Raw genomic sequence first — 26,692 nt, forward strand, 5'->3', positions numbered from 1 at the left:
AATAATCCTAGGTGGGCTCAGGAGCCTGCACATGTCTTTTTAGCAACAATGAAATTCTGCTGTGATAGGGCCAGATTTAACAAACGGGGCGTACATCTTCGCCCCTGTCTGCCCGGCATTGTGTCTAGTGGGTAGCAATATGCTCTCCCGCATTTATCATTGCACACTATGGCTAATGTGTAATTCTGCCATGCACTGTCAATATCCCCAGTCAGAAAAGTCTGGGGGATTGAGATAAGCAACATTTCATTTTTTACCTTCTGTATCCCTTTAAATAGAGATAGTTTGGTAGCTTATTATCAAGTGTCTGATGAACTACTACTATGCCAAACCATCAGTTGCCCAAACTGTTATGGCTTGAAATTTAAAGAGGGCATAGAACTTGTAACACATTTAATAAGAAAATTGGCAATTTATAAAAAAAAAAATACCAATATCTTTTTATTTTAATAAAGTTCAAAATGAATCAAATTATCTAAACATAAAACTTTGTTAAGTACAATAAAGTGCTAAGGATTTAACTATTAATCCCTTGTCTGCCACTAAGGGTTGTGCAGATTAATCTGTTCAATGCAAGGGTGTGATGAGTTTTACCTTCTAAAAATAAACAAAAAAACAAAAATGGGGCATATCAAACAATATATAATCTACTGTTTTAAGAGTCACATGTATTAATACTATTTTTGTGTAGACAGAAATGTCTTCTTTACATGTATGGGGTGGGGGGTTAGTCTGTGCACCGTAGGGATTTCCCGAAAGTTGATGCAGTTAATCCCAGAAATAAGTTAAAAAAGGCCCTAGGGGCTATGACTGACCAGTCATTCTATTCAACATACACAACCATAATACACATTCTCCATTACTCCTTCTAGCTACAATTATCCATAAAACAACTGTCTTTGAACGCAGGAAGTATTTTTGCCTACTCGCTGTATAACTATCATGTGGCTGTCTACATTATACAGCATTTTACATATGCTACTGTTTATACAGTGGTGCATTAACCTGATTAGCCTTGAGATTGGGGCACATAATGCTGTTTCCTTCATCAAGGTGTAGTGATTTAGAAGGAAAATTAGGATTACTTAAATAGAGCATGTAATGTGTATAAAAGGAATAAGAAACAACAGGGTGTTGGTTAGTTGTAGTCTAATAACTACGCTCCGTGGGTGCTCAAAGAGGTATATGCCTCTTAAAGGCAATTGCATACAACCACCTGGGAAGTGAGGTCATTAAGAGCAGTTCATGAATCTGGGGATAGGGCTATAAAGGGGTCAATTTACAGGGATTTAATGTAGAAGCAGACAACATGCGGCAGTCATGAATATATACTTATATGTCTACTGGGTACATCCTGAGACCTCCTGCAACCTTCATTAAAAAGGTACTGTGGAAGTTATGGCTATGCCAAACTTGTATATTTTGAAATTAACCAGACCTTCCCTTTAATGTTAGATTCTATGCTGCACAGTTATTTTTGTGCCATGAGTTAATGCAATATGTATTGTACATCCATTTTTGTATTAAGTAATTTTAAGCCAAAAAGACTCATCTATATACTAATACTATGGGCTAGCTTACAAGTGAAGCGTTCTTTTGCGCTTCGCCAGAATGCTAATTGCGCTAGAAGTAAGCTGTTTGCTCTCACCAGGTTGCACTGGTATTATGAGTTGAAAGTAAAAAGTTATCACTTTCTTGCTAACTCAACAAGCGCAAACAGCTTACTTCTAGCTCAATTATACTGTCACGCAAACAAAAACCTATGCCCCCCAAGTCAATGAAGAAAAAAAGTTGAAAAGACACTGACTCAATCGCAAACACAATCACATATTTCCATTTGTGCGTACACAACCGAATATTCTAATATGCGCAAACCAGGCATAAAAAATAAGAATATTGCATAAATATGCTTTTACATGTTTTCAACTACATAACGGCAAAAGTCTAGAATGCACTTATATATGTCTATATATTTATACATATGTATTTATGTTTTTAAATGTGTATAAATGTCTGTAAAACAGATAAACACTTACAAATACATATGTACACAAATATATATATATATATATATATATATATTTATATATACATATACATTTGTAGACATGTTTATGTATGTATTTAAATGTTAAATCCTTTTGCCTGCCTGAGCCCTTTGCCCTTTAAAGCCCTTATAACTTTTGTGTGCAATTTAAAAAATTTTTTTTTACTAGATTGTGTTATTATGAGTGTAACTGTACTTCTTAATGTATTGTGTGATGTGTTTTGTGATGCTTTTTTTACTCGCTGACCACAGCTCTGAGATCGTGGTAATGATTATAGCATAAATCTTGTAATATGACCGCAATTTTACCTGCGCACAAACAATCGCGAAAACCCTTGTGCGCCATTTGTAATCTGGCCCTATGTGTTTTGTTTTTAACCTGTTTTATTTTTTTGCATGACTCACCATAGTGAAGCCTAGTTGTTTATTGTTAAATAGACATACAAGTGAATTTCCGATGCATAGCAGTGAACTTCAAGTTGACTTATAGTTGCTCTAGCTTTTACAGGAACCTGAGATCATTATTACCATAAATAATGAAATATAAGATTTCTCCCACCTTATACGTATACCATTTTGGAGTATCTCACAGTTATTTTGCCAGGGGCTACTAATAAATTGTAGTTAATTTATAAAGCACAATTGCTTTTTATCTGTTTAGTGTGTTAAATGATGACGTCTCTCCAGTAGATTCACAAAGATGCCAGTGACCCTTAAGTCTATACATCCTCACCTATCCTTAGGCTGTTGCATGTGGTTTATTGACTAGGAGATGAGATTACATAGAATCTGGATTGAATAGGTTATACCAGTGTTTCTTACTGTAAATGTGATATTTATACAATCACAATAGTGGATACTAATCATATATACAGAAATACAACTTGTTCTCATGTATTCCAGGACTTTGTTTTTTTTAAGACCATTCTCTTCATTTTGTAGAAACATTAGTGAACCAGGATCAGAAACAAGGGCGTTTGTGAGACCACACAAGATTCACTTACAACAGCAACCATCAGATGGAATTCTTGGTTTACCTCTTGCAGTGCAGCCTCAAGTGATATTCCTAGATGTAAAGGTAAATATCATCAGATGTTATAAGCATGTTTGTACATAGCTTTTTTCTTGTACAGTTTAAGTAAACTTGGCATTTAATTATATATATGGGACAGAAAAACAAAGAGCTCCAATTTAAAAATAAAGGTCTAGATTACAAGTTAAGTGTAAAATATCGCTTCCGCGAAAGAGATATTTGCTCTCAACTTAGTAATACCAGAGCACACAAATGTGCACAAGTATTACTCTCACGAAAGCATGCTTCCATAGGTTCCAATAGGAGCCTCGTTCTCATGTTGTCAGACACAGCATGAAAACTAGTGCAGCAAAGGGGGTAAGTCGTGCAGTATTGGGCAGCAAATATAAATATATATGTATATACACATATTAACATATATATATATATATATATATATATATAGATATATATATATATGTATGTATATAAGCATATCCATATTTATTGACTGGGAACAGTCTCCATAGACCACAATGCAAAGACTCTTTTCCCCCCAAAAAACTTCATAGGGCAGGTTTTTTTTTTAAAGTCTATATTTTAATTTTTTTTTTTTTTTTTTAAAAAGGGAACTCACATGTTATTTTGGAGGCAATTGGGGGGCATTTAAAAATAATTGCAAAGGTTTTCTAATTAGCAATTTTCTAATTGCTAATTGCTACCTCAAGCTTGCGATAAATTAGCGCTCCACTTGTAATCTAGCCGAAAGTGTGTTGAACCAAAAAAGACAATGGGTATAATACACAGATTAATTAATTGCCTTTGAAATCTCGCATATGAAAAGAGAATCTTTAGCTAAACGACTAAAATAATTACAGATGCTAAAACAATGGAAGCATATTATAAAATTAACTGTTTTAAATAGAAATAGTCCTAAAGCCTGTGTACATGAGCCATTTTTTTGCAGTACAGCGATCCCACCCCTTGCTCTCTATCTTCCCCCTCTCTTTTGATCTCTCTCTCCACCTCTCATTTGCTCTCTCTCTCTCTCCCCATCTCTCTTTTGCTCTCTCTCCCCCTTTCTTTTGCACTCTCTCCCCCTCTTGTTTGCACTCTCTCTATCTCCCCCTCTCTTTTGCTCTCTCTCTCTCCCCCTCTCTTTTGCTCTCTCTCTCTCCCCCCTCTCTTGCTCTATCTCTCTCTCCCCCCTCTCTTTTGCTTTCTCTCTTCCCCTTCTCTTGCTCTCTTTCTCCCCCTCTCTTGCTCTCTCTCTCCCCCCTCGCTTGCTCTCTCTCTTCCCCCTCTCTTTTGCGCTCTCTATCCCCCTCTTTTTTGCTCTCTCTATCTCCCCCTCTCTTTTGCTCTCTCTCTCTCTCCTCCCTCTCTTTTGCTCTCTCTCCCCCTCTATTTTGCTCTATCCCCCTCTCTTTTGCTCTCTCTCTCCCCCTCTCTTTTGCTCTCTCTCTCCCCCTCTATTTTGCTCTATCCCCCTCTCTTTTGCTCTCTCTCCATCTCTCTTTTGCTCTCTCTCTCTCCCCCCTCTATTTTACTCTCTCTCCCCCTCTCTTTTGTTCTCTCTCCCCCCTCTCGTTTGCTCTCTCTCTCTCCCCTTCTCTTTTGCTGTTTCTCACCCCCCTCTTTTGCTCTCTCTCTCTCCACCCTCTCTTTTGCTCTTTCTCTGTCCCCCTCTCTTTTGCTCTCTTTCTCTCACCCCTCTCTTTTGCTCTCTCTCCCCTCTCTTTTGCTCTCTCTCTCCCCTCTCGTTTGCTCTCTCCCCTCTCATTTGCTCTCTCTCCCCCTCTCTTTTTCTCTCTATCCACCCTCTCTTTTGTGCTCTCTCTCCCCTCTCATTTGTTCTCTCTCCCCCCTCTCTTTTACTCTCTATCCACCCTCTCTTTTGCGCTCTCTCTCTCCTCTCTTTTGCTCTCTCTCCCCCTCTCTTTTGCTCTCTCTATCTCTCCCCTCTATTTTACTCTCTCTCCCCCCTCTCTTTTGTTCTCTCTCTCTCTCTCTCTCTCTCCTCCTCTCTTTTGCTCTTTCTCTCTCCCCCTCTCTTTTGCTCTCTCTCCTCCTCTCTTTTGCTCTCTCTCCCTCTCTCTTTTGCTCTCTCTCACCTCTCTTTTGCTCTCTTTCCCCTCTCTTTTGCTCTCTCTCACCTCTCTTTTGCTCTCTCTCTCCCCCCTCTCTTTTACTCTCTATCCACCCTCTCTTTTGCGCTTTCTCTCTCCCCTCTCTTTTGCTCTCTAACTCTGCCTCTCTTTTGTGCTCTCTAACTCTGCCTCTCTTTTGCTCCCCTCTCTTTTGCTCTCTCTCTCCTCTCCTCTCTTTTGCTCTCTCGCCTCTCTTTTGCTATGTCTCCCCCCTCTCTTTTGCTCTTTCTCCCCTATCTTTTGCTCTCTCCCCTCTCCTTTGCCATCTCTCCCCCCTTTCATTTGCTCTCACTCCCCCTCTCTTTTTCTTTCTCTCTCCCCCTCTCTTTTGCTCTTTCTCTCCTCTCTTTTGCTGTCTCCCCCTCTCTTTTGCTCTTTCTCCCCTCTCTTTTGCTCTCTCCCCTCTCTTTTGCCCTCTCTCCCCCTTTCATTTGCTTTCTCTCCCCCTCTCTTTTGCTCTTTCTCTCTCCCTCTCTTTTGCTCTCTATCTCCCCTCTCTTTTACTTTCTGTCTCCTCTCTTTTTTTTAAAAAAAAAAGGGAACTCACGTGTTATTTTGGAGGCAATTGGGGGACATTTAAAAATAATTGCAGAGGTTTGACCTCTGGTTAATTTTCTAATTGCTAATTGCTACCGCAAGCTTGCAATAAATTAGCGCTCCACTTGCAATCTAGCCGAAAGTGTGTTGAACCAAAAAAGACAATGGGTATAATACACAGATTAATTAATTGCCTTTGAAATCTTGCATATGAAAAGAGAATCTTTAGCTAAACGACTAAAATAATTACAACTGCTAAAACAATGGAAGCATATTATAAAATTAACTGTTTTAAATAGAAATAGTCCTAATGCCTGTGTACATGAGCCATTTATTGGCAGTACAGCAATCCCACCCCTTGCTCTCCATCTCCCCCCCTCTCTTTTGCTCTCTCTCTCCACCTCTCATTTGCTCTCTCTCCCCATCTCTCTTTTGCTCTCTCTCCCCCCTTTATTTTGCACTCTCTCCTCCTCTTGTTTGCACTCTCTCTATCTCCCCCTCTCTTTTACTCTCTCTCTTCCCCTCTCGTTTGCTCTCTCTCTCCCCCCTCTCTTGCTCTATCTCTCTCTCCCCCCTCTCTTTTGCTTTCTCTCTCCCCCTTCTCTTGCTCTCTTTCTCCCCCTCTCTTGCTCTCTCTCTCTCCCCCCTCACTTGCTCTGTCTCTTCCCCCTCTCTTTTGCGCTCTCTATCCCCCCTCTTTTTTGCTCTCTCTATCTCCCCTCTCTTTTGCTCTCTCTCTCTCCTCCCTCTCTTTTGCTCTCTCTCTCCCCCTCTCTTTTGCTCTCTCTCTCCCTCTCTTTTGCTCTCTCTCTCTCCCCCCTCTATTTTACTCTCTCTCCCCCCTCTCTTTTGTTCTCTCTCCCCCCTCTCGTTTGCTCTCTCTCTCCCCCCCCTTCTCTTTTGCTCTTTCTCTCCCCCCTCTTTTGCTCTCTTTCTCTCACCCCTCTCTTTTGCTCTCTCTCCCCTCTCTTTTGCTCTCTCTCTCCCCTCTCGTTTGCTCTCTCTCTCCCCCCTCTCTTTTGCTCTCTATCCACCCTCTCTTTTGTGCTCTCTCTCTCTCCCCTCTCGTTTGTTCTCTCCCCTGCTCTCTTTTACTCTCTATCCACCCTATCTTTTGCGCTCTCTCTCTCCTCTCTTTTGCTCTCTCTCCCCCCACTCTTTTGCTCTCTCTCTCTCTCTCCCCTCTATTTTACTCTCTTTCCCCCCTCTCTTTTGTTCTCTCTCCCCCCTCTCTTATGCTCTCTCCCCCCTTCTCTTTTACTCCTTCTCTCTCACCCTCTCTTTTGCTCTCTCTCCTCCTTCTTTTGCTCTTTCTCTTTCCCCCTCTCTTTTGCTCTTTCTCCTCCTCTCTTTTGCTCTCTCTCCCTCTCTCTTTTGCTCTTTCTCACCTCTCTTTTGCGCTCTTTCCCCTCTCTTTTGCTCTCTCCCCTCTCCTTTGCCGTCTCTCCCCCCTTTCATTTGCTCTCTCTCCCCCTCTCTTTTGCTTTCTCCCTCCCCCTCTCTTTTGCTCTTTCTCTCCTCTCTTTTGCTATGTCTCCCCCTCTCTTTTGCTCTTTCTCCTCTCTCTTTTGCTCTCTCCCCTCTCTTTTGCCCTCTCTCCCCCCTTTCATTTGCTTTCTCTCCCCCTCTCTTTTGCTCTTTCTCTCTCCCTCTCTTTTGCTCTCTATCTCCCCTCTCTTTTACTTTCTGTCTCCTCTCTTTTGCACTTTTCCCCCTCTCTTTTGCTCTCTCTCCCCCCTCTTTTTTGCTCTATCTCCCCTCTCTTTTGCTTGCTCTCTCCCCCTCTTTTTTGCTCTCTCTCTCACCTCTCTTTTGCTCTTTCTCCCCTAGTCTATATTTTAATTTTTAATTTTATTTTTTAAAAGGGAACTCACATGTTATTTTGGAGGCAATTGGGGACATTTAAAAATAATTGCAGAGGTTTGACCTCTGGTTAATTTTCTAATTGCTACCGCAAGCTTGCGATAAATTAGCGCTCCACTTGTAATCTAGCCAAAAGTGTGCTCAACCAAAAAAGACAATGGGGCCTAGTTATCAACATGTCTACTTTACCTGCCATCGCTGGCCCAATACGCCCGCCTAAGCTCGCCTACCATCGGACCTGAAAAATTTCGCCTAAGTTATCAAAAAATCTGTCAAAAAGCCATGCACCAAGTACGGGGCGATGAGCAGCGGACTGTGAGAGTTATCACTCATCCGATAATGCTGCTCTTCGGCTTTTTGACAGCTTTATTGCTAGCCTGTCACTAAGCACCCACACTAAACTACACTGTTCTACCCCCTATACCGGCGCCCCCGGAGCCCCCCGCAACTAAATAAAGTTATTAACCCCTAAACCGCCGCTCCCGGACACCGCCGCCACTATAATAAATGTATTAACCCCTAAACCACCGCTCCCGGACACCGCCACCACTACATTATACCTAGTAACCCCTATCTTGCCCCCCCATACCGCCGCCACCTATGATAAATTTATTAACCCCTATCCTGCGGATCCCGGACCTCGCCGCAACTAACTAAATAGTTTAACCCCTAAACCGTCGCTCCCGGACCCCGCCGCAACCGATATTAAACTTATTAACCATTAATCTGCCCCCCTACACCGTCGCCACCTTTAATAAATTTATTAACCCCTATCCTGCCCCCCCTACACCGCCGCCACTGTAATAAAATTATTAACCCCTAAACCTAAGTCTAACACTAACCCTAACACCCCCCTAACTTAAATATTAATTAAATACATCTAAATATTATAACTATTATTAACTAAATTAATCCTTTTTAAAACTAAATACTTACCTTTAAAATAAACCCTAATATAGCTACAATATAAATAATAATTATATTGTAGCTATCTTAGGATTTATTTTTATTTTACAGGCAACTTTCAATTTATTTTAACTAGGTACAATAGCTATTAAATAGTTAATAACTATTTAATAGCTACCTAGCTAAAATAAAGAGAAATTTACCTGTAAAATAAAAACTAACCTAAGTTACAATTACACCTAACACTACACTATCATTAAATAAATTATTCCTATTTAAAACTAAATACTTACCTGTAAAATAAACCCTAAGATAGCTACAATGTAATTAATAATTACATTGTAGCTATTTTAGGATTTATATTTATTTTACAGGTAACTTTGTATTTATTTTAGCTAGCTAGAATAGTTATTAATTAGTTATTAACTATTTAATAACTACCTAGCTAAAAGAAATACAAAATTACCTGTAAAATAAATCCTAACCTAAGTTACAATTAAACCTAACACTACACTATCATTAAATTAATTAAATAAATTAGCTACAAATAACTACAATTAAATTAAATCAAATAAACTAACTAAAGTACAAAAAATAAAAAAAGCTAAGTTACAGAAAAAAATAAAATAAGTTACAAACATTTAAAAAATATTACAACAATTTTAAGCTACTTACACCTAATCTAAGCCACCTAATAAAATAACAAATCCCCCCAAAATAAAAAAAATTCCCTACCCTATTCTACATTAAAAAGTTACCAGCTCTATTACCTTACCAGCCCTTAAAAGGGCCTTTTGCGGGGCATGCCCCAAAGAAAACAGCTCTTTTGTCTGTAAAAAAAAATACAACCCCCCAACATTAAAACCCACCACCCATATACCCCTACTCTAACCCAAACCCCCCTTAAATAAACCTAACACTACCCCCCTAAAGATCATCCTACCTTGAGCCGTCTTCAGCCAGCCGACCACCAATGGAACCGAAGAGGAGATCCGGAGCGGCAGAAGTCATCATCCAAGGGGCGCTGAAGAAGTCTTCCAGCCGATTGAAGTCAACATCCAGGCGGCGCTGAAGAGGTCTTCCATCCGATAGAAGTCTTCATACATGCGGCGTCTTCAATCTTCATCCATCCAGAGCGGAGCCATCTTCAGACGAGCTGACGCGGAGCCATCCTCTTCTTCCCGACGGCTAACGACGAATGAAGGTTCCTTTAAGGGACGTCATCCATTCTATTGGATTTTTCCTACCTTAATTCCGATTGGCTGATAGAATCCTATACGCCAATCAGAATTGAAGGGACGCCATCTTGGATGACGTCCCTTAAAGGAACCTTCATTCGTCGTTAGTCGTCGGAAAGAAGAGGATGGCTCGGCGTCGGCTCGTCTGAAGATGACTCCGCTCCGGATGGATGAAGATTGAAGACGCTGCATGGATGAAGACTTCTATCGGATGGAAGACCTCTTCAGCGCCGCCTGGATGTTGACTTCAATCGGATGGAAGACTTTTTCAGTGCCCCTTGGATGATGACGGCTCAAGGTAGGATGATCTTCAGGGGGGTAGTGTTAGGTTTATTGAAGGGGGGTTTGGGTTAGATTAGGGGTATGTGGGTGGTGGGTTTTAATGTTGGGGAGTAGTATTTTTATTTTACAGGCAAAAGAACTGTTTTCTTTGGGGCATGCCCCGCAAAAGGCCCTTTTAAGAGCTGGTAAGGTAATAGAGCTGGTAACTTTTTAATGTAGAATAGGGAAGGGACATTTTTTATTTTGGGGGGCTTTGTTATTTTGTTAGGGGGCTTAGATTAGGTGTAAGTAGCTTAAAATTGTTGTAATATTTTTTAAATGTTTGTAACTTATTTTTTTATTTTTTGCAACTTAGCTTTTTTATTTTTTGTACTTTAGTTAGTTTATTTAATTTAATTGTAGTTATTTGTAGGTAATTTATTTAATTAATTTAATGATAGTGTAGTGTTAGGTTTAATTGTAACTTAGGTTAGGATTTATTTTACAGGTAATTTTGTATTTCTTTTAGCTAGGTAGTTATTAAATAGTTAATAACTATTTAATAACTATTCTAACTAGCTAAGATAAATACAAAGTTACCTGTAAAATAAATATAAATCCTAAAATAGCTACAATGTAATTATTAATTACATTGTAGCTATCTTAGGGTTTATTTTACAGGTAAGTATTAAGTTTTAAATAGGATTAATTTAGTTAATAAGAGAAATATTATTTAGATTTATTTAATTCATATTTAAGTTAGGGGGGTGTTACGGTTAGTGTTAGGGGTTAATAATTTTATTACAGTGGCAGCGGTGTAGGGGGGCAGGATAGGGGTTAATAAATTTATTATAGGTGGCGACGGTGTAGGACGGGCAGGATAAGGGTTAATACATTTATTATAGTGGCGGCGGTGTAGGGAGGGCAGGATAGGGGTTAATAGGTATAATGTATTTGGTGGCGGGGTCCGGGAGCGGCGGTTTAGGGGTTAATACATATATTATAGTTGTGGCGGGGACCGGGAGCGGGGGTTTAGGGGTTAACATATTTATTATAGCTTGCGGTGGGTTCCAGGAGCGGCAGTTTAGGGGGTAAACACTTTATTTAGTTGCGGCGGTGTAGGGGGGACAGATTAGGGGTGTTTAGACTTGGGGTACATGTTAGGATGTTATGTGTAGACATCTCCCATAGGAATCAATGGGATGTCTGGCAGCAGCGAACATGAACTTTCGCTATGGTCAGACTCCCATTGATTCCTATGGGATCCGCCGCCTCCTGGGCGGCGGTTTGAAAACCAGGTACGCTGGGCCGGAAAAGTGCTGAGCGTACCTGCTAGTTTTTTGATAACTAGCAAAAGTAGTCAGATTGTTCCGAACTTGTTTGCGGAACATCTGTAGTGACGTAAGCATCGATCTGTGTCGGACTGAGTCCGGCGGATCGAAGCTTACGTCACAAAATTCTACTTTTGCCGGTATCTAGGGCTTGATAACTAAGGCGAATCAGCCTCGCCACAAATACGCTGCAGAATTCCAGCGTATTTGAGGTTGACGGCTTGATAACTAGGGGCCAATGGGTATAATACACAGATTAATTAATTGCCTTTGAAATCTCGCATATGAAAAGAGAATCTTTAGCTAAATGACTAAAATAATTACAACTGCTAAAACAATGGAAGCATATTATAAAATTAACTGTTTTAAATAGAAATAGTCCTAAAGCCTGTGTACATGAGCAATTTTTTTGCAGAACAGCGATCCCACCCCTTGCTCTCTCTCTCCCCACTCTCTTTTGCTCTCTCTCTCTCCACCTCTCATTTGCTCTCTCTCTCCCCATCTCTCTTTTGCTCTCTCTCCCCCCTTTCTTTTGCACTCTCTCCCCCTCTCGTTTGCACTCTCTCTATCTCCCCCTCTCTTTTGCTCTCTCTCTCTCTTCCCCTCTCGTTTGCTCTCTCTCTCCCCCCTCTCTTGCTCTATTTCTCTCTGCCCCTCTCTTTTGCTTTCTCTCTCCCCCTTCTCTTACTCTCTTTCTCCCCCTCTCTAGCTCTCTCTCTCCCCCCTCTCTTGCTCTCTCTCTTCTCCCTCTCTTTTGCTCTCTCTCCTCCCTCGCTTTTGCTATCTCTCTCTCCTCCCTTTCTTTTGCTCTCTCTCTCCCCCTCTATTTTGCTCTCTCTCTCCCCCTCTATTTTGCTCTCTCTCTCCCCCTCTATTTTGCTCTATCCCCCCTCTCTTTTGCTCTCTCTCTCTCTCTATTTTACTCTCTCTCCCCCCTCTCTTTTGTTCTCCCCCCCCCTCTTGTTTGCTCTCTTTCCCCCCCTTCTCTTTTGCTCGTTCTCTCCCCCTCTCTTTTGCTCTCTCTCTCTCCTCCTCTCTTTTGCTCTTTCTCTCTCCCCCTCTCTTTTGCTCTCTTTCTCTCACCCCTCTCTTTTGCTCTCTCTCCCCTCTCTTTTGCTCTCTCTCTCTCTCCCCTCTCGTTTGTTCTCTCTCTCCTCCCTCTCTTTTGCTCTCTATCCACCCTCTCTTTTGCGCTCTCTCTCTCCCCTCTCGTTTGTTCTCTCCCCCCCTCTCTTTGTTCTCTCTCCCCCTCTCTTTTGCTCTCTCTCTCCCCCCCTTCTCTTTTGCTCCTTCTCCCCCCTCTCTTTTGCTCTCTCTATCTCTCTCTCTCTCCTCCTCTCTTTTGCTCTTTCTCTCTCCCCCTCTCTTTTGCTCTCTCTCCCCCTCTCTTTTGCTCTCTCTCCCCCTCTCTTTTGCTCTCTCACCTCTCTTTTGCTCTCTTTCTCCTCTCTTTTGCTCTCTTGCTCTCTCTCTCTCCCCTCTCTTTTGCTCTCTCTCTCCCCCCCTCTCTTTTGTTCTCTATCCACCCTCTCTTTTGCACTCTCTCTCTCGCCTCTCTTTCTTTCTGCCCTCTCTTTTGCTATGTCTCCCCCTCTCTTTTGCTTTTTCTCTTCTCTCTTTTGCTCTCTCCCCTCTCTTTTGCCCTCTCTCCCCCTTTCATTTGCTCTCTCTCCCCCTCTCTTTTGCCCTCTCTCCCCCTTTCATTTGCTCTCTCTCCCCCTCTCTTTTGCTCTTTCTCTCTCCCTCTCTTTTGCTCTCTATCACCCTTCTCTTTTACTTTCTGTCTCCTCTCTTTTGCTCTTTTTCCCCATCTCTTTTGTTCTCTCTCCCCCCTCTTTTTTGCTCTCTCTCCCCTCCCTTTTGCTCACTCTCTCCCCCTCTTTTTTTGCTCATTCTTCCCTCTCTTTTGCTCTCTCTCCCCTTCTCTTTTGCTCTTTCTCTCTTTTACTCTCTCTCCCCTCTCTTTTACTTGCTCTCTCCTCTATTTTGCTCTCTTTCCCCTCTCTTTTGCTTTCTCTCCCCCCTATATTTTTATCTCTCTCCCCTCTCTATTTCTCTCTCTCCCCTCTCTTTTGCTCTCTCTCCCCTCTCTATTTCTCTCTCTCCCCTCTCTTTTGCTCTCTCTCCCCTTTCTTTTGCTCTCTATCCCCCTCTCTTTTGCTCTCTCTCTCCCCTCTCTTTTGCTCTCTCTCTCCTTTCTTTTGCTCTCTCTCTCCCCCTCTCTTTTTATCTCTTTCTCACAGCCACGCCCCACCCAGCCATGCCTCACTATGCCCGCTCCCGCCCCGCCACATCCACCCGACCCAAGCCCCGCCCACTCCTGTCCACCGTTATCGCGGCAGACAGCAGATCAGGTGTGTAGACTCTAAGGCCAGGTGTGTTTGTCCTTGCATTGTCTCAACTGCGCATGACAGCTTCGGACAAACACACTTGACCTTTTATATTATAGGATGTATTTTTTTCCATTTTATTCTGTTTGTTCTGTAAGGTTTTCAATGTATTTTTGTGATGCCGATGTCCTTGAATTCTATGCAGCAAGAAGCGAATGGTCGCAAGATAGGGGTGTCTCTTTTAAATATAATGAAGCTGTTCTCGGAACTCAAGGGTTTGATGAGGGGCAAGTAAAAATCTCTTTACTTTTTGTAATTTGCAATAATGCTGTGAGATTTTTTTCCCACTAGATATTAGTTTCATGAATGTTTTTTTAAACCCAATGTCTGTTGCTCTGCATTCCCTGCCCTGTGTTGATGACATCATGTTCAGAGGAGGGGTAGGCCAATGTTGTGTGTGATGATGTCATAGGCAATGAGCAAATGTGTAGAGACAGTTCCTCATTGCTAGTAGCATAAAATACTCTTATGGAGTCCATATCTCAAAACCTGCAGAATTGATATAAACAAGAGGCCCCTTTTTTGAAAGATGGTATCTCCCCTTGTATGGATATTGGTAGAAAAAATAATTAATTTTGAGCTAGATCAAAACTAGCAGTGCCAGTTCTATAATTGGACCAGGAGGGATACATGTGGCATTTGACAGGGGTGGAGCAAAGCGAGAGCATATTATGTGATCCATCAGCATGCTCTCACAGTTAATCTGTGAGAATACTAACAATAGTTGGGTTTAGATTAAGGACTAGATTATGAGTGTTGTGCACAAACTTTCTGCACAAGTGAAAAGGGGTTTATTGCTGCTCTTTGCGCGGGTTGAAAGTAGCTTGAGTATTAAAGGGATAGTAAAGTCCAAATTAAACTTTCATGATTCAGAAAGGACATGCAATTTTAAACAACTTTCTAATTTACTTTAATTATCAAATTTGCATTTTTCTCTTATTATTCTTAGTTGAAAGCTAATCCTAGGGAGGCTCATATGCTAATTTCTAAGCTCTTGAAGGCCATCTCTGCATTTGACAGTTTTTAACAGCTAGAGGATGTTAGTTCATGTGTTTCATATAGATAACATTGTGCTCATGCATGTGAAGTTATTTTAGTGTCAGCACTAATTGCCTGAAATGCAAGTCTGTCAAAAGATCTGATATAAGGAGGCAGTTAGCAGAAGCTTAGATATAAGGTAATTACAGAAGTAAAAAGTATATTTCTATAACAGTGTTAGTTATGCAAAACTGGGGTATGATAAATATTATTTATCTTTTTAAACAATAACATTTTTGGTGTTTACTATCCCTTTAAGAGTGGAAAGTAAACACGTTTACTTGAGCGCATTTGAATTTAACTGTTACGCTTGACTAAAAAGTTGCACAAAACACATCAAAAATACTTTTAAAAGTACCATTACACTTATAACACTGTTTGATAAAAATTATTTTAAAAAAATATTGTATTAAAAAGTTATAAGAGTATAAAGATATGAGGTCTCAGGTGTTAGAAAAAAAAAGGACTGGAAAGTGTTTTAACATAGAGACACATGTCTAAATATGTATATGTATGTATATGTGTGCTTATGTATATATGTACATATATACAAATATAAACACATAATTTATACATATGTACACACATATAGACATTTATGCAAGTGCATTAGAGCCCTGTTTTAGGCTGTCTAGCAGTGGTTTCTGTATTGCGGTAAAAATCCTATTAAGGGATCGCTGTGTTAAAACAGTATTTGAAGCACAAAATCTGAGATTTTGCATAAATAATTTGCATATCTTACCCAGAATGTTCTTATGCATTGGTAACAATGTATGTGGAGTTTGACTGGGGAAAAACAAGTGAGGAACTTGTCTAGATGTGCAAATTTCCTATGCAAACATTTTGTATTGATATATATATATATATATATATATATATATATATATATATATATATATATATATATATATATATATATATATATATATATATATATATATATACTGTATATGTAGGTATAGATACATATTTTACCAAAGAAAATTAAGATATAGAAATATGTATATATGAATTCAAAACATTGGCATGTGAAACATTAATATTTCATGTCGGGTTAGCACACTTGAGAAAATGTAATCAGGTTTGCATAAAAAAGGGTATTTTAGTTTTTTTCCCCCCACTTTTCCTGCTCCGTTGACATCTATGGGGGAATACGTTAACGTGGTCATGATATTCGAACTTCGGCTTTTGCATCTAAAAAGGCTACAGCCCTGTTAGAGTCATATAAAACTCCAAAAAGGAACCAGTGACTGTGTCATTCACCTTCATTACTGAATCCTGGTCTATGATATTTGATGGTCTATAATATTTGATAAATTGTCATTTTTACATAACATAAATATTCTGGTATCAAGAGGGTCAAATGACCCCTCATTTCAAAAAGGAAATGTTCCCTTTTTATATAAATGCTCTCATGAGCATTTTAATTGACACAGGGACCGATGAGAGGGACCGATTTATTAAGGCCCGTATTGCTCCTAATGAAGCCGTTTCTGCACGAGCCTATAGTTAAGAAATAGCGGTCTTAAGACCACTGCTCCTTAACTGGTCCGCCAGCTTTGAGCCGGCAGACAGTAATACGCACGATCTTATGCGATCGGGTTGATTGACACCCCCTTCAAGCGGCCGATTGCCCACAAATCTGCAGGGGGCGGCATTGCACATGCAGTTCACCAGAACTGCTTGTGCAATGATAAATGCCGACAGTGTATGCTATCTGCATTTAGTGATGCAGGGCGGACATGATTCGCTATATAGCGAATCATGTCCGCCCGGACTATGATAAATCTACCCCATGGGATCATTTTCTAAACTTGGTGTCTAACAGGTTAGAAAACTATTAACTGATCACATGATATCCTGATGTTCGCCTGATTTGAAAATAAGTACATATTTAACATTATTTACCGTCTTCTTTAACATTATGAGGCCAATTTATCAAATGTCTGTCGGACCTGATCCAACAGTGCGGATCAGGTCCGACAGACATCGCTGAATGCGGAGAGCAATACGCTCGCCATATTCAGCATTGCACCAGCAGCTCACAAGAGCTGCTGGTGCAACGCCGCCCCCTGCAGACTCGCGGCCAATCGGCCGCCAGCAGGGGGTTGTCAATCAACCTGATCGTACTCGATCGGGTTGAATTGTGGCGATTCCTGTCCGCCTCATCAGAGCAGGCGGACAGGCTTATGGAGCAGCGGTCTTCAGACTCGCCAGAATCACGGGCCCACAAGCTCCATACGGAGCTTGATAAATGGGCCTCTATGTTTTATTTACTGACCTATATGCTATAGGGCAGGTAAGCATTTTACAAATACTGTTTTAAAAAAAAAAATCTGTTAATATAAATCCACCATAAAATATTTGTTTTAGCATAGTAAAAAATGCAATGCGCAGTCATTCTGACAACAAAATAAAGCTTTCATATCTACACCCATGATTCATTTAGGTATACTGTATAACTAAATATAGCCCAGGTTGGTTAGATAGGTGCCGTGCCATTATAAAATATTGTCCATGCAATTTTATTCCAGTAATAGTTATGAGATTAGATTATTTTTATGACTAATGGAAACACAAGACACCAATGGTTAGAAACAGAGCTAAAACATTATATCATTGTTATTAAAACGAGGAGGAGGTAGAGTATCCTGCCCATGAGCTACCATTTGCTTTAGGTCATCTTGTAAAAAGGAGGTGTACAGGACAGGTTGGCTTGTGAATTTACATGGTAATACTTGCTGGTATTTTGATTGATCATAATTCAGATAGAGCACGCAATTTTAAGCAAATTTCCAATTTACTCCTATTATCAATTGTTCTTCCTTCTCTTGCTATCTGTATTTAAAAAGCAGGAATGTAAAGCTTAGGAGCCAGCCCATTTTAAGTTCAGCACCCTGGATAGCGCTTGGTGTAACCCAAGTTCAGCATCCTGGATAGCGCTTGGTATAACCCATGTTTTAAACCAAAAATAGGCCAGCTCCTAAGCTTTACATTCCTGCTTTTTTTTTAAATAAAGATAGCAAGAGAACAAAGAACAATTTATAATAGGAGTAAATTGATGCTTAAATTCCATGCTCTATCTGAATCATTAAATAACAAATTTGGGTGTAGTATAACTTTAATTCAATAATTATGCAATTGATTTAATGTAATAGATTTATTTTTTAAATACAATTACTTGTATGTTTATTTATTAACTACAGGGAAATCGTGTTGAGAATTTGGGCCACCCACTAAATCCTTGGAGTTTGGCAGTTTATCTCAAAGGTTATTCAAGTAAGGATCTAAAGGGTATGTACTTAAACTCTATTAAACATCAGACAAAAAAAATATCTATATTACGTATGAAACTAACAGAAAACGTACACTTTTCCACTTGTTACATGGGAAAGATGTCCACCAGCTTATTAGAAAAATTCCCAGAGCTATGTTAGTAGATATCACCATGCCCCATAAGCATAAAAATGTCTTTTTTTTTTTTTTTTTTTTAAGAACAGAAATATACATTTTTGAGAAATGTAAAAACGTAATACATTTTAAATTGATTTCGAGTGGAGTGCAAACTATACTATATAAATAATCATGTGTATATATATATATATATATATATATATATATATCTCAAGTAGAGAGAGGTGTTGAGATAGCGCTATAAAATGATCTAAGATCTAAGGTCTAACATGTGAATCTCAAGGTCAAAAGTAATTATGATATTAGACAATAATCCATGAATTAAAACAACATGTGTTATTTAAGAACTTATCCAACAGTCAGAGCTAAAAATGATGAAGGGTAGCCGGTAGGTATTACACTTGCAAAGTATTGCCTCCGGTTAGGTCTCAAGCTGGATACATGGTAGAAGCTGGTTTAATATTCTCCTCTTGGAGTATGGTGTACTGGCACAAGGTAGGAGCTCCTGTATGTCCCTCCGTGAGCAAGGTTGTTATACAAGGCAAAAGACATGAAAACAGAACATATCGTTATAGCGTTTTAATAAAGAACAAGAGACAATACAGAAAAAAATCCTACTCGCCTTAAAAAAACTAAAAAATGTGAGGTATGTTAAAAGCAAATAGTACACGACATCCAGAAGGTATCCAAAATCCCTCCGTGTTCCCAGTGAAGGGTCAGAGTCACAAATTTCCAAATTAATAGTCAAGGACCTAAAAAGTCTCTTAAACACCAATACGTTGCTAAGCTGACACACTTGGAGTGTCCCAATAGGTGGTCTCTTACGCGTTTTGAAGGATAAAGTCGTCATTCCTCAGAGGGTTCTGTGAATAGGATTTTTTTCTGTATTGTCTCCTGTTCTTTATTAAAACAGTATCAAGCTATGTTTTGTTTTCGTGTCATTTGCCTTGAATAACAACCTGGCTCACAGAGGAACATACTGGAGCTCCTACCTTCTATCAGTACACCATACTCCAAGAGGAGAAGTCTAAACCAGCTTCTACCATGTATCCAACTTGAGACCTAACCAGAGGCATTACTCTCACAAATGCGGCAACTTACCTCATAGGATTGAGGTAATTTCTTGTAACTATAATACCTACCTACGCTTTATCATTTTTAGCTCTGACTGTTGGATAAGTTCTTAAATAACACATGTTGTTTAAATTCATGGATTATTGTTTAACATCATAATTACTTTTGACCTTGAGATTCAAATGTTAGACCATTTTATAGCGCTATCTCTACCCCTCTCTCTACTTGATCTGTTTGCCTAGACCTAGCCCTACCTTTGGGTTCATTGTTGGGGTTTTACTCCCTGAGATTTTAGCAGCTGTTTAGGATTTATACCCCCTTTATAAATAATCAGCTATTGTGCAGCTTACCTATCCCTCTTGGGGCTTTTAGGCATTCTATTTTATATATATATATATATATATATATATATATATATATATATATATATATATAAATATATATATATATATAAAAAAATATATATATATATATATATATATAATATATATATACACACACTCACCGGCCACTTTATTAGGTACACCTGTTCAATTGCTTGGTACCACAAATTGCTACTTAGCCAATCACATGGCAGTAACTCAATGCATTTAGGCATTTAGGTGAAGACAATTTGCTGAAGTTCAAACCGAGTACCAGAATGGGGAAGAAAGGGGATTTAAGTGGCTTTGAACGTGGCATGGTTGTTGGTGCCAAACAGGCTAGTCTGAGTATTTCAAAATCTGCTGATCTACTGGGATTTTCCTACACAACCATCTCTAGAATGGTCTAGAAAAGAGAAAATATCCAGTGAGCGGCAGTTGTGTGGACGAAAATGTTTTGTTGATGTCAGAAGTAAGAGTAGAATGGACAGACTGGTTCGAGATGATAGAAAGGCAACAGTAACTCAGATAACCACTCGTTACAACCAAGGAATGCAGAATACCATCTATGAACGCACAACACATCGAACCTTGAAGCAAATGGGCTACAGCAGCAGACGACCACACCGGGTGCCACTTCTGTCAGCTAAGTACAGGAAACTGAGGCTACAATTCACACACGCTCACCAAACTTGGACAGTAGAAGATTGGATAAACATTGCCTGGTCTGATGAGTCTCGATTTCAGCTGCGACATTCAGATGGTAGGGTCAAAATTTGCCGTAAACAACATGAAAGCATGGATACCTTGTATCAATAGTTTAGGCTGGTGGTGGTGGTGTAATGTTGTGGGGGATATTTTCGTAGCACACCTTGGGTCCCTTAGTACCGATTGGGCATTGTTTAAACACCACAACCCACCTGAGTATTGTTGCTGACCATGTCCATCCCTTTATGACTACAATGTACCCATCTTCTGATGGCTACTTCCAGCAGGATAATGCACCATGTCACAAAGCTCAAATCATCTCAAACTGGTTTCTTGAACATGACAATGGGTTCACTGTACTCCAATGGCTTCCGCAGTCACCAAATCTCAATCCAATAGAGCACCTTTGGGATGAGGTGGAACGGGAGATTCAACAAATCTGCAGCAACTGCGTGATTCTATCATGTCAATATGGACCAAAATGTCTGAGGAATGTTTCCAACACCTTCTTGAATCTATGCCACAAAGAATTAAGGCAGTTCTGAAGGCAAAAGGGGGTCCAACCCGGTACTAGCAAGGTGTACCTAATAAAGTGGCAGGTGAGTGTATCTATATATATATATATATATATATATATATGTGTATATATGAATATATATATATATATATATATATATATATATGTGAATATATTATATATAAGTAGAATCCTAGAAGAATATCCAGGAAGCTCTGGGTCCACTAGCGCTCCAGAAAAAAAAGGGGGGGTTTCCATCAATGACCCTTAAAATTAATAAGAAAACAGATAATTAATTCTTTAAATGCAGATGGCTGCAGCTAACCTAAAACGAGGGGAGATTCTCTATATCACCCTTCTATGTGAAAAACAAATGAAAAAAATAAAAGGTAAGCGCTGCCTAGCATATAAATACAAGTGTTGAAAAATACACACAATATAAAAATCACAATAAATATAGGGCAAATAGAGCACCTCATATAATTATAAATAGATAATAAATAAAAAATGATGATTCAGAAAACAGTTCCCAAAAGTAAAAAATAAATGAATAAAAATATAAAAGAATAAAAACAAAATTCATAAACACATAGATAAAGGCACGTATAAAGTTCATGTAATTCTTGATATTCTTAATTCATCCGATCCCCATATGGGTGTGCACTTACTTGAATTCACCTCAATCTGTATGAGGTAAGTAAAGACGTAATCACTTGTCTATTTCACACTGTCTGGAAAAGCCACTTGTATGGAGTGAGGTGACCCCTTTAAACCATGCAATGTCCGCAGGTAGAGAAACTTTCAGATCCTCTTATCCTTACGCGTTTCAAAGGCATGTAAGACTTGCGTCTGCCTTCTTCATCATCTTTTATTTTTTACTTTTGGGAACTGTTTTCTGAATCATCATTTTTTATTTATTATCTATTTATAATTATATGAGTTGCTCTATTTGCCATATATTTATTGTGATTTTTATATTGTGTGCATTTTTCAACACTTGTATTTATATGCTAGGCAGCGCTTACCTTTTATTTTTTTCATGTGTGTATATATGTGTATATATATATATATATATATATATATATATATATATATATATATATATAGAGAGAGAGAGAGAGAGAGAGAGAGAGAGAGAGAGAGAGAGAGAGTAGCCTATCAGGGTGCAAAAATAATTATATATGAAAAATGAAGACAAAGAACAAAACTGTTTACTGTGGGATGTTTCGAGGTATTCACACCTTCCATAGACAAAGATTCAGTGTAGAATGACAAAATTTAAAACAAATACAAACCCCCCCATATTGTTCCACCCCTCACATGTTCAATAGTATCAACATATGTATTCATCTATACATTATAATATATCATATATCACAGCCTCATACCTAATAAAAAATACAAACTCAAAATTAAAAACATAATGTGTAAGCATAATAACCGACTCCTGTGTGAGCATGAATCACCTAGCTTATTCTAAATGTTTCTATTCATGAGCGTGTGTAACAGTGTTTATAGTAGACCCGTGTGCATTTGTAAACATATCATTGATGTCCTAAATATACAGACACAGACAACTCCAGGTTGCATTACTCTTGTGTACAACACCATATAGATTAAAATTGTACTTTTCTAAAGTATGGATAGTGTTACTTTCATTATGATTACCTTCTGCAAGTAAAATATCTTAACACTGCATCATTGCATAACCCTCACGCCCCATTTGCAGTCTTTTTGGGGGCGGAGCTAATGGTTGTCTAGCAATCTAACCCAAATCTGACGCATCATGCGATATCCAATCGGATTGTAGGCATAAGATGACTCACTATGTTGGTAAACAAACCCATGAGTGTTACGTGGTGCTAGCACATATTTATAAATGAAAGACCAGGGGGAGAGAAATTATACTGCAGTTCATCTTCACATCCTTATGGAAATGTGGATAAATGCCCATACATCTAGCTATAAAGTGTATCTACTACCATAGACATAAAACCATTGCTAAGACCATTGCTAAGCCGGAACCTACTAGTGTATGGCCAAATAGGGACCCTCTACATAAAGGGATAGTAACCCACAAAGGTAGCTAGTAAACCTAGTAAAATCAGAACAATTATAAGAACAAATAGCTCTGTTGTCTGTTCTGTACAGATGGCATAATAAGACTAATGGTGATATGGATCTCACTAAGGACATAGTGTGCCTAAGTGTTTAAGTGTTGTGAACCTCATCAGCAAGTGGACATACATTAAATATATCAAATATATTACACTAAATACGCTCATAGTATTACATATATTACACTTATAACAATATTAGCTCCATTTATCAAAGCATCAAATTAAATAAACATCAGTGTAAAGCCATATAGTTAAATGCAAAGGATCTCAAGAAAGACTATAAGAGTCCTCATATATCAAATCTCCACATAGCTTAGAAAACCAGACACCTACATCTGTGGTTGTTTTAATCTAAACTACCTGCTAATAGGGCTCGCAGGTACATAACAAATACTTTAAGCTGCTACATGTCATATACACCAGATCCAGCAGTTCACAAAAAACAATGCCAATCAATATTGGCATTGAGTCCTTTGGGTTGTATTGTGTCCAATATGAAGATCCATCTGGCGCCTATCTCAAGCAATTTCTTCTTTCTGTCTCCCCCTCGATGAAGAGGGGGGACATGATCTATCAGAATGAATTTTCAGTCTTTACAGTGTGCTGTGCTTCCAAAAAATGGAGTGCAACTGGTTGATCCGTCTTCTTGGTGTCTAAAGCCACCCTAATGGCACAACAATGATTGGCCATTCTTTTTCTGATGTCATCATCAATCTTACCCACATAGTACTTTCCACAAACACAGCTTAATAGGTATACTACAAATTTTGTTGAGCATATAATGTATTGTCGGATTTTGTACTGTTTATTCTTGTGTGGGTGTCTGAAAGTTTAGCTCTGTATCATGGCACTGCATGTAGTACAACATGGGCATCTGTATGATCCTTGTTTCTTGGATTTCAACCACTTTTTCTGCCTATAGCAGTGTGTGGGATCCATCTTCATTAAGAGGTTCTTCAAATTGCTGTCCCGTTTGTACCCCATTCTGGTCAGTGTACTGTCCATACACGGTAATGTGGGGTCTGTCTGTAAAACCCACCAATTATTCTTTATGCTGTTGGCTAATAAATGTGATGTTGGACCAAATGATGTTATCCTCTTTTCAAGATTTCTCTGCCATCTCATTCACTTGAGTGGACCCCACTTCTGTTAGGGAGTTGTTCCTAATTACCCTTGTTAGTTGGGCTTTGGGTATCGCTCTTATAAGCGATCTTAAATGATTACTAGTGGCTAGGAGAATTGAATTTCGCTCTGTAGGTTTCTGGTATGATGTTGTTGCCAGACTGGTGTCATTTCTAAATATTCTCAGGCCCAGAAAATCAATCTTCTCCATACTGTATGACAGTTTGAATTTCACTGGGGTTGCCATATTGTTAAGTTCAGTGACCCATTTCTCAAGGTCTTCTTCTTTAGCCTTCCAAATGAGAAAAACATTGTCAATGTATCTTTTGTAAAATGATACACTGGTATTTTCATATACCTTCATCACTGTTGTTTCAAAGTAGTCCATATAGAGGTTGGCCTATGATGGGGCCATGCTCGACCTCAGGGCTGTCCCTGTTAGCTATTGGTAAAAAGTTGTCTCAAGTCTGAAGTAGCTATGCTTCAAGCATAAGTGTAGAATTTTGCAAATATACTCAGGTTCAGGTCCAACATTGGGGTTCCTTAGCAACGCTTTATCTACTGCTGCCACTCTGTCTGTATGTGGTATGGTATGATAGTATACAAACTATTCACGTCCATAGTCACAAGATATTCTGAAGGACACATCTGTGGAATGTAAGAAATCAATTTGATCATATCTGATGAATCTTTAATGTAGGAATTTATCTTACCAACCAATAGTTGTAAGAATTGGTCAATCCATATTGACAATGTCTGGAGCAAAGATCCCCTTGCAGATATGATTGATCGCCCTGGAGGTTTATCTAGTCTCTTATGGATTTTGGGAATTGTGTAGCGTATTGGAGTGATGGGATATGGCACCATCAGCCAATAAAATGTAGACTGATCCATCCATCTTTTCTCTAGACTCTCCAGTAGGATAATCTCTGCTTGAAACTTGGCTGTGGGATCCTTGGGTAAAGGACTGTACGTGGTTGTATCCATACGTTGTGACATGATTTTGCCTTTGTAATCCTTATAATTCAGGATGACTCCGTAACCCCACCCTTGTCCGCTGGCCTGATGACAATTTTGGGATCTTGTTCAAGGTTCAGGATATCAGTTCTCTAATCCATAGTGATATTCTGTTTGGCCTTGGAATTAAACATGGGTTGAGTGTCTTGTGTCATAAGGCGCATATATGTTTTGATGCTTGGATTGACTTGTACTGGATCAAACTACTCGGACATTTTTAATTTATGAACCTCAGACTCATCAGTGTTTGATTTGAAAAAACTTTTAATTTGAGTGTTCGCTGAAATTTATGTAAATCCAGCCATACGTCAAAAGGTTTGGTCTGTGATGTTTGACAAAGCTTAGACCTCTGTTCAGTATTTTTTGTTCAGTCAGGATCCTGGAACTGAGATTAATTACTAGTTCCTCCTCATTCTTCCAGGTAGAGGTTGTCTTCTTGTTGACCCCCCCTCTCCTCCTGTGTGGTCTTCTTCTCTGCGTCTGTGGCCTGATCTGGTGGTCACCCCTAAAAAAGACTGAAATCCAGCGGCCATCTGTTGGGTTTGTTGAGAAGAAGAGGGAACCTCTGAATATGAGCAAGAGCTGCAGTCAATAGTATTTAATTGGCGTCTTGTATGTGTACATCCTCTGTCTCCGTGGTCTTCTCTGGAAGTAGGTATTACGTTCTTCAGGGGTCAATGTCCATTTGTAGACTTTTTTGTCTTTGTAGTCCTCTATGTCGAATTTAATTTTCTGTTTATGAAATTGGTTATAACCTCCTTATATTCCTTCAACTGTGTGGTCAATCTATTGATCCAATCTTCAGATGTATCATTCTGCAGTGTAACAGTGTTAACTTCTTCAAATTGGTTAATTAATAGTATTAAGTCTAAAGAACATTTGTTAAGCACTGCACACCATTTTCTGCAGAATTCCGGATTCGGTATGCCCGATAGTAGAAACATTTGTTATTTGGAACCCCCTTGGTATCATTTTTTTTCTTGTAATACTTAGATAAATAAGTACCATGTAGTTGAAGGTCAGTCTCACTTTGCTTTAATTTCAGCATTTGTAGATATATAGAGTTAGGTGTGTCAGATCCTGTCCCAGACTCTGGTATGACTGTGTCAAACAGAATCATGGCTGCATCTTCATCCGTCAGAGACAGTACATCTGCTCCCTCTACCACTAGTTGTGGTGGGACCTGAGTTGTGTTGTCCATTGCTGTATCCATTCTGTCTGTGTCTTGCAAGACACTCCCAATCACCCGGAGTGAGTAAGTGAACTGTGTAACAGTGTATCTGTGAACAGTGGTGCAGTGATGGTACTGGGGTAGGGGAGTTCCTTAACAAGTGGGTGGGTGCTGAAATATAATATATAGCAGCCAGAAGATACAGCACTCTCACTATCCTTTAGTCTCCAATCTTTCAGGGTGCAAAAATAATTATATATGAAGAATGAAGACAATTGCAGTCTCTGGATTTATAAAGAACAAAACTGTTTACTGCATGACGTTTCAACGTATTCACCCCTTCCTCAGACAAAGATTCAGTGTAGAATGACAAAATGTAAAACAAATCCAAACCCCTCCCCCATATTGCTCCAT

General features: G+C 39.3%; 1 protein-coding gene across 1 annotated transcript in view; it reads left to right on the top strand.

The window, feature by feature from the left end:
* The window catches only part of PKHD1 (PKHD1 ciliary IPT domain containing fibrocystin/polyductin), a 1,710,134-nt gene that overhangs the window by 1,522,279 nt on the left and 161,163 nt on the right, over window positions 1-26,692 (top strand). Inside the window, exons 62-63 of the mRNA XM_053709557.1 lie at window positions 2,990-3,125; window positions 17,980-18,067. Coding sequence (XP_053565532.1) covers window positions 2,990-3,125; window positions 17,980-18,067 — 224 coding nt within the window. The remainder of the gene's footprint in view (window positions 1-2,989; window positions 3,126-17,979; window positions 18,068-26,692) is intronic.

This window comes from Bombina bombina, chromosome 4, assembly GCF_027579735.1.
Source record: "Bombina bombina isolate aBomBom1 chromosome 4, aBomBom1.pri, whole genome shotgun sequence".
NCBI lineage: Eukaryota > Metazoa > Chordata > Amphibia > Anura > Bombinatoridae > Bombina > Bombina bombina.